The sequence below is a fragment of the Myotis daubentonii genome, chromosome 18, assembly GCF_963259705.1.
Source record: "Myotis daubentonii chromosome 18, mMyoDau2.1, whole genome shotgun sequence".
Lineage (NCBI taxonomy): Eukaryota > Metazoa > Chordata > Mammalia > Chiroptera > Vespertilionidae > Myotis > Myotis daubentonii.
In genome coordinates, this window is record NC_081857.1 from 32,322,012 (window position 1) to 32,333,396 (window position 11,385).

At 46.0% G+C, this 11,385-nt stretch overlaps 1 protein-coding gene across 1 annotated transcript; it reads left to right on the forward strand.

The window, feature by feature from the left end:
* The first annotated feature begins 9,503 nt into the window (after positions 1-9,503).
* On the forward strand, positions 9,504-11,127 carry PRR9 (proline rich 9). Its single transcript, XM_059673740.1, has 2 exons — positions 9,504-9,541; positions 9,978-11,127. Exon 2 carries the CDS (start codon positions 9,998-10,000, stop codon positions 10,346-10,348), a length of 351 nt encoding a protein of 116 aa, XP_059529723.1. The 5' UTR covers positions 9,504-9,541; positions 9,978-9,997; the 3' UTR covers positions 10,349-11,127.
* Positions 11,128-11,385: the final 258 nt, after the last annotated feature.

Sequence of the window (11,385 nt, forward strand, 5' to 3'; positions counted from 1 at the left end):
TAAAGCCCAGCTCTGCTCTGTAACTACTTTGTGACCGTAAGCAAGTTGCTTAATTTCTCTGAGCCTTAGTTTCCTCCTCTCTGTACAAGTAATGATGATGCTAATAGTGCTAGTGATACAGGACTGTTGTGTGGCTTAAGGAGTTAAAGGCCAAGTACCTGCTTTACTGGGATATAGCAAGTGCTTAGTTAGGGGAGCACAGTGCACCTGCCCAGGTGTGACACATTGCACCTGAACTTAATTGCACCGCTGGACTTAATTGCCCTGTGCTGCTCTTCACCTGCCTGCAAATCTCCTGTTGCAATAGTTAGGTTCTAACTTATACCTGTGAGCATGGCTAGGTCTTCTTTTAAAAAAACGAAACAGGCGTTGTAGATGACATTAATGTCAGCTGGCTAGCTTTGACCCTGAACTATAATTATGTAACAGATTGACAAGAGTTCAGTGAATGGTAAAGTGGGATGTCCATTTTTGCAGCCTTATGTGCATCTATAAAATTTCAAAAGAAAAACTTAAGCACAAAAGAATAGGAAAGAATACATCTGGGAGGACCACTATTAGAAATGAACAGGAAAAACATTCTCAGCGGATATGTTAGTGGGGATTACTTACAGGTAGCTAAAGAGAGTGCACATCAAACAGCTTAATTCACAAAAGGGAATGTATCATTTCAAGTCCCTGGAAAGGATATTGGGATGGTGTGGGGAGGCATAGAATTAAAGACAGAACTGTAGGTGCCAGGACTTCAGGAGCTTGGACTCACTGCCACCCTTTCAGTCTCCCTCATCTCTCTCCATCTGTCTCCACTTCTTTTTAGGGTGAGTCTCCCCTCCCCATCCCCCACCCCCCACCCCTCTCGTCCCGGGGCCCCTCCGTGTGGGAAGGTCCTTGGCCCAGTGCAGACCCAGCGCGTTGATGGATTGGGCATGAGGAGCTCTTGTTATTTCCAGGAAAAAAAGTGATTGCTAGGAGGGCCTGAGCCAGCCCTCTGACCATGTGGCAAAGAGCTTTGCCCCCATCACAGTCCACCACACTCAAGTGGGAGGGGGGTTAGCATCCTCTGCTGTCACGTTTAAGAGGTAACAGGAGGCCAAATGTGGGGTGGCTCCCTGTGGAGTGGTGGCACATAAACAGCTTTCCTTCTGAGTCGAAGGTCGTTCAGGACAACAAAGGGTGCAGGCGTACAGAGTCCAAACTGGGCCCAAAAAAAGGCGCCTGCAATCCCCACCAGACCAAGGTCATTGCAGAAGCAGACTTTCAGGACAAAAGAGCTGGCAAGGCCTTTAGGGTAACCCCCTCACTTTCCAGATGTGAAAACGGCTAGTTGCTTTCTCAGACAGAAGGAGGCCTTGGGGTCTTGGTCTCCTGGCAAGAATGGGAGCCTGGCACCCACACTCCAGGGCGTGCAGAGAGTGCCTCCTGGACCGGGGGAACCTCGGGAGCCTAGTTTAGGGCATTAGGGGGCCTGTGGTCAACTGTTGATGACAGGTTGAAAATTCCTCTACCCTCATCATCTCTCAAAAAGGAGGAGGGAGAGCCCTGGCCGCTGTGGCTCAGTTGTTTGAGCGTCCTCACATGCACGGAGAGGTCGTTGGTTTGATTCCCAGTCAAGGTACATGCCCGGGTTGCAGACTACATCCCCAGTAGGGGGCGTGCAGGAGGCAGCCAATCGATGTTTCTCTCTCCCTCTCCTTTCCTCTTGCTCTAAAATCAATAAAAACATATTTTTAAAATATAAAAGAAGGAAGAGAGAGAGGAAAGACATAGAACAATGTGATGTCCTCCATCTATTTAAAGATCACTTTTAAATAACAACGCCCACAGTCTAGTGCTAAAGAGTATTGGTGAGAGTGCAAATAGACAAAAAATCCTTTTAGGAAAGAATTTGAGGAACATGGGAATAAGAATGAAAAGGATAAAATGATTCAACTTTTCGGCCCAATTGTTCCATGTCTTGGAATCTACGTAAAGAAATCAAGTACCGAATGGGTGGCGGGAGGTTATATAAAGCTGATTATCACAGTGTGACAGAAAAATTTAAATCTCTAACAGGGATCTGATTACATTTGGACTATTACTTGATAGAATATTACATGATCACTAAAATGTATAGTGTAAAGCAACTATGTTTAATCAAATATGTCTATAAATAACAATAATAATAATAGAAAAAAATTTTTGTCAACAGTCTAGTTATTTTAGGACAATGGAATTATGGGTAACCAGTGGAATATGTTTATTTTTTCACTGGTCTCTGGCTTTCCATTAATAGGTTATCTTGTAAAAGCAAAAAAATAATATAATTATGTAGACTTGAGAAACCCCAAAAGTCCTTTCATTTGCTCAAAGAACAAAAAAAGGGTGGGGTAAGGAGGAAGAATGTCTTCTCACACCTGAACACACCATGTAGAAGATGCCCTCACCTTGGGTACCTTCCTTGGAGATGTGGGAGCTCACTCACTCCCAGGCCTCCCAGTGGCTCCATGGCAGTGTCAGGCAGGGGCTGGTGCCCTCCCAGGTCACGCTGAGGACTCCTGACACAGACTGGGTGGCAGCCAGCCCTGGGAACATGAAACCATCCATTTGCCAATGTATTTTCTTTTCTCCCATGTAAATGAAACCACAGATACACATCTCTTAATGGCTACTTTCCCAGCAAAAGCTGGATCAAAGGCAATTCTGGGGAAGATGGCTAGAACGTGATGAGTGTGCCACCTCCCTGCAGAATGCCATAATTACTCCCAGCCCCAGCGGCAGTCCCGTCCAGCCCCTGCCCCAAGTGGAAGAGGGATGTATAAGTACATACGCAGGGCCTGAGGAGTGGCAGCTGGGAACCTGCAGTGCCAGGCTTGAGGGCTCACAGGTAATGTGACGGGTGGCACCAAGCCCTCTCCTTTCATGGAAAAGCTGTTCTGAGGGTCATTAGGATGGTAATGAGAGGAGACTCCACCACAGACCCCTTGCATTGTGCTTTCTTGAGAATTGCAAAAGGACTCCTAAGTCCCCCCAAACCAGGCCAGCTGGGCGACTGGCTGTAAGGTGGGCCAGTGCTATGAAAGGGCTGCCCAGACCCACACAGATGTCTCAGGAAACCAGGAACTGGAGAGGTCATTTTCATGCATCCCCCACCCCCACAGGCAAATGACAACTGGAGAGCTGTCAGGAAGGAACCAGTGACCAATCCTGTCTTGGTTTCCTGTCCTGCTTCCACAGGGCCAGACCTAGCTACACAGCTGCTACATTGGACTGCAAGCTCTTTGATGACAAGGCCTGCCTAGCACAGCAGACATTCAATAATAATAGATGAGTGAATGCTTAGCGGCTTTGGAGGCACTTTTCCAAGAGCCGCCTCCACTTTGCTCCTTACCCTCACCACCTGGTGTCATTCCCAGAACTGGGAGGTGGGGGGAGGATGAACAGGCTGAACATGGGTGGCCAGGGGCTGACAGAAAGGCATCCCTGACCTTGGTCACTTTCCCCTTAGGCCACAAGGTGCAGATCCTTCCTGTTCTTTCTCTGGCCTCACCTGGGAAGTGCAGCCTGGAGTCTCTCTCTCTCTCTCTCTCTCTCTCTCTCTCTCTCTCTCTCTCTCTCTTTCTTTCTTAAATCTAATATATTTCAGGTAAACCAGATAAACCAGATATAACAAAGTAAGAGAACAAAGCTATACACATAATACAAATTTAGAAGAATGTTGGTTTTTTTTTTTTTTTTAATCCTCATCCAAGGACATGTATATTGATTTTAAAAGAGAAGAGAGGAGAGGAAAGGAAAGGAGAGGAGAGGAGAGGAGAGGAGAGGAGAGGAGAGGAGAGGAGAGGAGAGGAGAGGAGAGGAGAGAGGAGAGGAGAGGAGAGGAGAGAGGAGAGGAGAGGGGAGGGAAGGGGAGGGGAGGGGAAGGGAGGGGAGGGGAAGGGGGGGGAGGGGAGGGAGAAAGAAAGAGAGAAACATAAATTTGAAAGAAAAACATTGACTGGTTGCTTTTTGTATGTGCCCCAACTGGGGACCGAACCCATAGCCTAGGTGTGTTCCCTGACTAGGAATCAAACCTATGATCTTTTGGTGTACAGGGTGATGCTCCAACCAACTGAGCCACACTGGCCAGGCTCTGAAGGCCATCCCCTCAATCTCATTCCCAGGCTGGGCCCCCAGGAAACCACAATCACAGTAGGAGACAAGGGGACTTGAGCATCGATGAATATGAGAGCCAGAAGTGGCATTTAAGAGACCTTAGTGTCTAGGTGAGGAAACTAAATTCCAGAGAGGGAAACAACTCAACCAAAGCCGCCATGATTTCTGTGTCTAGGATTTCTAACTTTGATTAAGGCCAAGATGAGCTAGCACCCAATGCAAAAGGGAATAGGATTAAAGACCAACAGCAGATCTAAATAATTTGGGAACATCATGTGGCCCCATGCTTTGTCGGTGGTCTTTAGCCTGGGGGTCATGACCCCCCTCCCAAAGGTAAAGGTGTGTACATATGTATATTTTCTTATCATCCCAAAACTATTCGGATCCATTGACTAGTCTGCATCTTTGTCACCTCCTTGAAGTTTATAAAGAAGCTCTGAAATGTTTTCAAATAGACCATTGCCTAGTCTAGACACCAGTTCACCGATTTGAGAACTCACCTTGGGTACCTTCCTGTGAATACCTTGATGGCCGGAAGTATTGATGTATATGTTCTCTAATTTATTATTCACAATAAAACTGTGAAACAGTGTTACTCCTCAATAAGAGGATATTGAAGCTGTGAGAGACTAAGGCTCTTGGAAGGTTGTAGACTTCACATGATCTTGAACAAGGCCCTTAACACATTTGCACCTGCCTCTACTCACCTAAAAAAAATGCAGCCAATTAATAACTGTGCCTCCTGTTAAAGCATGAGCACGTGCTGGACTAAAACAAGGAGGTAGAATCAGGTGTCCTCTCAAGTCCCCTCTGGGTCCAGTGGCCTGGGATCCACAGCCCCTCCCACAAACTCTGACTCAGACTCTCTCTGTGGGTGATGCAGGAGGAACGGAGGTGAGAGGAGTGGTGGACTCTCCCCCAGGAACCCACAAGCTCAGTAAGCTCCCCGGAGGCACCTGATCCCCAGGAAACGGGATGAGCCACATTCTGCACCATTTAGCTTTATCGGAGCCCTGGCCCTATAATATGCAGACATTGCCAGCCCAGTGAATCAGAGGAGTCTGGGAACTTTTATGATCTGGACAAAGGAGATAATTATTTGATGGGAATGGAAAAAAAAAAAAGCAGCAGTGTCCTGCACGCAGCTGACTCTCTTCTGCTGACCCTGTGTAATTACACCCTGGCTCCCATAATGACAGCTGCAGAAATCTACAATCTTAACTCTCAGGTGACTTTATATCAGATTATCCCCAATCTTGCTGAAGGGCTATGGATGGTTAGAGAAACTACTTAGTCACCTTATCTTAAGATGTGGGGTGGGACAAATTCCCCACAGCTGTCCAAGTCACCGCCCCTGATACAAGGCCACTAGGGTTGATTTTTGAGGGCTCAGACCCCAAACACTCCCACTCTGCACCTAGAAAAAATTAAGTCACCTAAAGTCATTCAGCCAACTGGCTGGGCCACTGCCACACACAGAAGACAGAAGACTGGGTCTTCTTGTGGGTGGATTATAACAATCAAGGAGGAAGACATCCCTACACATGCATCTATACACTTACAAAGTCATAGAGATACCCCAGCTCATCATTCATGATCACCTTTATAGTATCACAGAATGTCAAAGCTGGAATGGATCTGGCTGATTCCTAGTCTAACTATTCCTAGTCTTTCCTATTTTAAAGATGATAAAAGTAAGGCCAGAGAGGATCAGGGACTTACCTGAGCGTGCATATCTTTAGTATATTGTCTACTGCATCACAGTGAATAAAAAAGTTTAAGTTGGAGAATGAGTGCTGGGGGGACAGAGTGAAGAAACTGGAACCAGCAGAACTGGGGGAAATCAGGGATGCCTCATGAAGAAGGTGAGTCCTGAACAGGTTCAGATTGTACTGCGTCCTGTGAGCACCTTGATGGCCCCAAGTTTGGTGCCTATGTTCTCTAATTTATTCCTCACAATAAATCTGTGAAACTGTGTTACTCCTTCTCTACAAGAGGAATTTGAAGCTATGAGAGAATAAGTAACTTACGCAATATTACACATACACTACATGCAATAGGTCAGTGGGATCCTGAGTCCAGCTCCTTTTCCATGCATTACCGAAAGCTAGTCTTTGGCCGAGGGGATGACACGATAAGCAAGTATATACTTAAATGAAGGAGCACTAACCTGAAATTTTACTTCATATGACACTTCCCTCCTCCGGAGTTCCCAAGAGCTTCAGACCTTGGGAAGGTGTATTAATTTTCTGCTGCTGCTGTAACAAGTTACCACAACTTTAATGACTTAAAGCAATAGAAATTTATTGTCTTACAGTTCTGGAAGTCAGACGTCTGACATAGATGTCTCTGGGCTAAAATCAAAATGCCACCAAAGCTGTATTTCTTTCTGGAGGCTCTAGGGGACACTCTGTTTCCTTGCCTTTTGCAGCTTCTAGAGATTGTCCACATTTCTGGCTTGGGGTCTCCTTCCCTCTTCAAAACCATCAATGGCCTATGAAGGCTTCACTCTGACCTTGACCTGACTCTTTTGTCTCCTTTTCCGTGTTGAAGGATCTTTGATTTTACATGGGCCCACTTCAATGTAATCATCTCAATGTCAGGCAGAGTCCTCTGAGAACAGCTGAACTCTGGGCTCTTCTTGACTGTGTTCACTCCCTCCATGAGAGCATGACCTGGTGTCGCCAGTGCTCTGCACATCCCTAATTGGTCTCCCTCTTCTTAGACTCAACCAAAGACACAGAAATGCATGTGGCATGAGCAAGATCATCTCATGCATCTCATCAGAAACCTGAAGATCTCAATCAATCAGGTCTCCTTCTCTAATCGCTCATGCATCCCTTTCCTGAATCAGCCTCAGGCTCTTCTCTCAACCCAGGCAAGGAGGGCGAAATGCCCTTGCCCACCCTCTTGGCCTGGGTAATTCCCACTGTCCAGTAAAACACAGCACAGACATGCCCCCCAGGAGATTATACAAACCTTCCACCCAAGACTAATGAAAGGATCTTTGTCTAGGACCTCCATCTTGGCCTCTGGGTCCTGAGCAGAACTCAAAATGGAGGCCTAGACAGGGCTTACCTCTGTCTATCTTCTCAATGAGACTCCAAACTCCTTGAAAGCAGGGCTATGAATGATTGAAATAATAAATGAATAAACCTAGTGTTGGAGAATTTCTTGCCTCCTTAATCTCTGGAGAATTGCTTTGTCTCATAGACAACATTCCACAGGAAAAAATGGAATCATTGAAGAGGAAAGAGATAAAAAAAAAAAAAAAAAAGAGGGGAGTCCCCCCTTCTACACCTGTTCCCAGATTCCCCAAATGCCCTTGTCTCTTCAGATTCACCTATGAGTCTTCCAAATTTGTCTTTCATTGCATGGAGCCCCACTCCTGCCCCAGCCTCCAGAAAATCAAGCCCCTCACAGTAACATCAGCATGACTCCTCTAGGTCAGCCCCGCTCCACACAGGCATCTGATTCTTACCAAGACACAAAGGGCTCATACTGGTGCTATCAGCCAAAAGTTCACCTGGTCTCCCTCAACTCACCTTTTTAAAACTTTTTAGGGACCAAGCATCCAGAAACTGTATAAGCCTTTGAAGCAGTTTCTGATTTTAGCCAATTATCTCTCTTAAGAAATGATCTAAACAGACTTCTTCAAGTTATGGGGACCATCATCATCTTTAAAGTCCCTAGAATTTGGTCAACTATAGCAAACAAGCTCAAGGCCACCACTTATGGTCTAAAGATTTATTTCATACTGAATCCTTTCCCATGTTGTATTACATGGGATCTTCCTCTACTCCCAGTTGTCTCCTACATCCACCTTCTTTATTCCTTAATGAATGCAGTTACTCCATCAATAATCATTTGTCTTCTACGTTCTATATCTATGGCACAGCCCCTACCCTTCTGGAACCTACAACCCAGGATAGTGATAAGATTCTGTACATAAGTAACTGGAATTCCTAATAACAATAGTAAATGTTATATAAATAGCAGAGATAATAGATACTATGGAAGTTCAGAAAGGGGTGAACTCATTTCTGGCTTAGAGTAACCAGGAAAAGCTCTTGGAAGGTTGTAGACTTCAACAAATACTTTGGATTTCAACAGACACAGAGAGGGAGGGCACACGAGATAGAAGTGACAGCTCAAACAGAAACTTCGCAGTAGGGAAAACTGGGTGTGTTTGCTTTGAAACTTTTCCTTTCATCCTCCTGGCTTTTATTGTAGTCTAAGCAAAGGTTTTCCAGAAGGCAAGGGGGCAGACCAACCTTGTTCTATCCTGTTTTCTTGGTCACTATGAAACCTCGGTAATGCCAGTCTTAGAAATGTCATAAATCAAGGTTGAGAAGATGAAGATTACCTGCCTTTCCCCTCCTCTCCCTTCTCCTCCACCTTACTTCACACCCAAGAGCAACAAATGACTCCAATTTCCCTCAAGACCTCTGTGCAAGAAAATCATTCTCTCTAGGACAGTGGTCGGTAAACTCATTAGTCAACAGAGCCAAATATCAACAGTACAACGACTGAAATTTCTTTTGAGAGCCAAATTTTTTAAACTTAAACTATATAGGTAGGTACATTGTTATAACTTAATTAGGGTACTTCTAAGCTGGCCTTTGCTAAAAACGTCCTCAATCTGATTGAGATACATTCGCTGAGGTCGACCCCTTCCAACTCTCCCATCCACACTCGTCTTGTATACTTGTTTTGTCTATCTCCTTTCCGAAAATCGACTTCTGCGCATGGGCCACGAAGTTTCAATCACACTGTATGTGCGCGTCCGCACATGGTATTTTGTGGAAGACACACTCAAGGGGTCAAAGAGCCGCATGTGGCTCGCGAGCCGCAGTTTGCCAACCACTGCTCTAGGAGGCTGTGGGTCTTTTGTTAGCTTGGGGCCCTGGGACAATCTGCCTTCCTTGGGTCTGAAAGTGTGACTTTCCAGGCTCAGTGAAGACACATTCATTCTGAAAGGGACCATACGTGCCCTTGACCCAGACAGACCCCAGGCCTTAGGCATAAAGTCTTCCCACGGGTGAAGACAAGATGAGCAAGGTGGATCTTATCTCTCACCACATCCTGAACCAGTTTGGGCTGACCGAGATAACGTTTTATGAACATTCTTTCGCTGCTGCTTCTAATGAAAGATCTGAGAGGAGCCCCTCCCTGCTGAGGTCTGCTCGGGACCCAGAGGCCAAAATGGAGGCTGATTAACCGGCATCCCAAGCAGTGACTCAAACTATGGGCAGTTTCAGAGGAAGCTCGTTATGGTGACTCTACAATTAGGACCTCAGCCCACGTGGCCAGTCATGCCCGTGGAAGGCTGGACCAAGCACTATATAAAAGTCCCTATCTGGCCGGACTCTGCAGTTCACATTCTTTGTTGAGTCTTGTTGAAGATCAGGTAAGTGGGGGCATCTGTGCCCTCTCTCTAGCTGCTCCGTCTCTGGGAGGCTGTTCTCTTGCTGGTGTGTACTTTCTACTGATTTTTGAAATGGTTGACCATTTCTTGGGCCTCTCAACCCATCCTGTATATTTATCTAGTCTCTTGCACCTGGTTTTCAGTAAGATTCGTCTAATAGAAGAGGAGAAAAAAGGCTGGGAGTTTGGGTAGGACTGGGCTATTGCTATCCAGACAAGAGCTATGAGAATATTCCTACCTAGGAGATGGGCATCAAAGGGAGCTGAAGTCGCGATAGAAAACAGAAAAGGATAAAAGGGAAATGAGTTCTTGGGGTAAACAATACATCACTTCCTGTTTCCTTCTATCAACCCTTCATTTCTCAGTCCCAGCCTGGTACTGTTAATGCAGATAATTTTAAATTCTGTGTTTGTTTCAGGTTCTGCAAATTGCCCCAAGATGTCCTTTAATGAGCAGCAGTGCAAGCAGCCATGTGTGCCTCCTCCATGTCTTCAAAAGACCCAAGAGCAGTGCCAGGCAAAGGCTGAGGAGGTGTGCCTCCCCCCATGCCAGGACACCTGCCAAGAGAAGTGTGCAGTGCAAGCTCAGGAGGTGTGTCTTCCTCAGTGCCAGGAGTTAAACCTAGAAAACTGCCCACAGCAATGCCAAGATCCATGCCTACCTCCATGCCAAGACCAATGCCCACCTCAGTGTGTGGAGCCATGCCAAGAGATATCTCAGGCAAAATGTGTGGAGGTTTGCCCACAAAAAGTCCAGGAGAAGTGCTTACCCCCTGGCAAGGGAAAGTAGATGCTTTTATAATGCCGTCGAGGGTCAAGAAGATGGCCAACAGATGAAGACCCAATCCCAACTTACGCTATGGTGACCTTCTCCTGTGGGTACCTCTGTGTGCACCTGTTCTCGTCTCCTGGCTTTTTCAGTATTCCAGGACTTGGTCTGTGTCTCTAAAGACAGTTCTCTCTGCATTTCATCAACCTCTGTGAATAAGTCTTTTTTCCCCCAGCAGTTTAGTAGAAGGGCTCAAATATAGGAATAGTGTGCCTGTCAGGGGAGACCACAGAAGCCTACTTCAGCTCTGTTGGGGCAAAAGTTCCCCCAGCCCTGAGTGTGTAACAGCCAAGGATGCCTGCATTCACTTTTAGAGCATCAGCCTCTCACTGGAGCCTCAAGACAAACTGAATTTGATGGACTGTGTCCTTGAATACCACCATCCAGGGTGTGGAGAAGAGGTTGGTGGTATTTCAAAATCAAAAACTGGCTAATTTATTCACTGCATTATTCTAAAAAAGGACAGCAAATAATTGGATGTTGGAATGTTGGTTGTGTTTTTATAAAAAAAAATGGAACATGTATTTAATGGTTGAACTCAAACAGTCAATAAGGAAACGCGAGATGGGACGTTTGGAGTCCTGGTTAATATTCGTGCTTCATGGCTGGTCTGCTTTGGGCCCTTGATTTCCACCATGTACATTCTTTACTGACGTGATATGTGTCTGTGTGATGCAGGCTGGTCTGCTCTCCAGCTACTTTGCCTTCTTCTCCCTGGTGAAGGTAAAATACAGAATAAAGCTGACCCTATGCTGATATCTGACCTGTGTGCTCTTTGCTCTTTCCTCCCCACCACACAAATTCCACATTCCTGCTGTCCTGTGATGATATGTTCTCCTCCTCCTTCTTCTTTTGAGAATCTGTAGTAGGAATAAAAAACAGACCTCACAGCAAGGCTGAAAGAGGCCTCCTTAAGGGGCACCTGGACCACTCACCCCCACCTACAGCCTTCATAGGCTCACTCATGCACACAATTTACACTTGAGAAAATCCAGCAG

Coding starts and splice junctions, on each gene's coding strand:
- PRR9 (XM_059673740.1), top strand. CDS start 9,998: ATGTCCTTTAATGAGCAGCAGTGCAAGCAGCCATGTGTGCCTCCTCCA.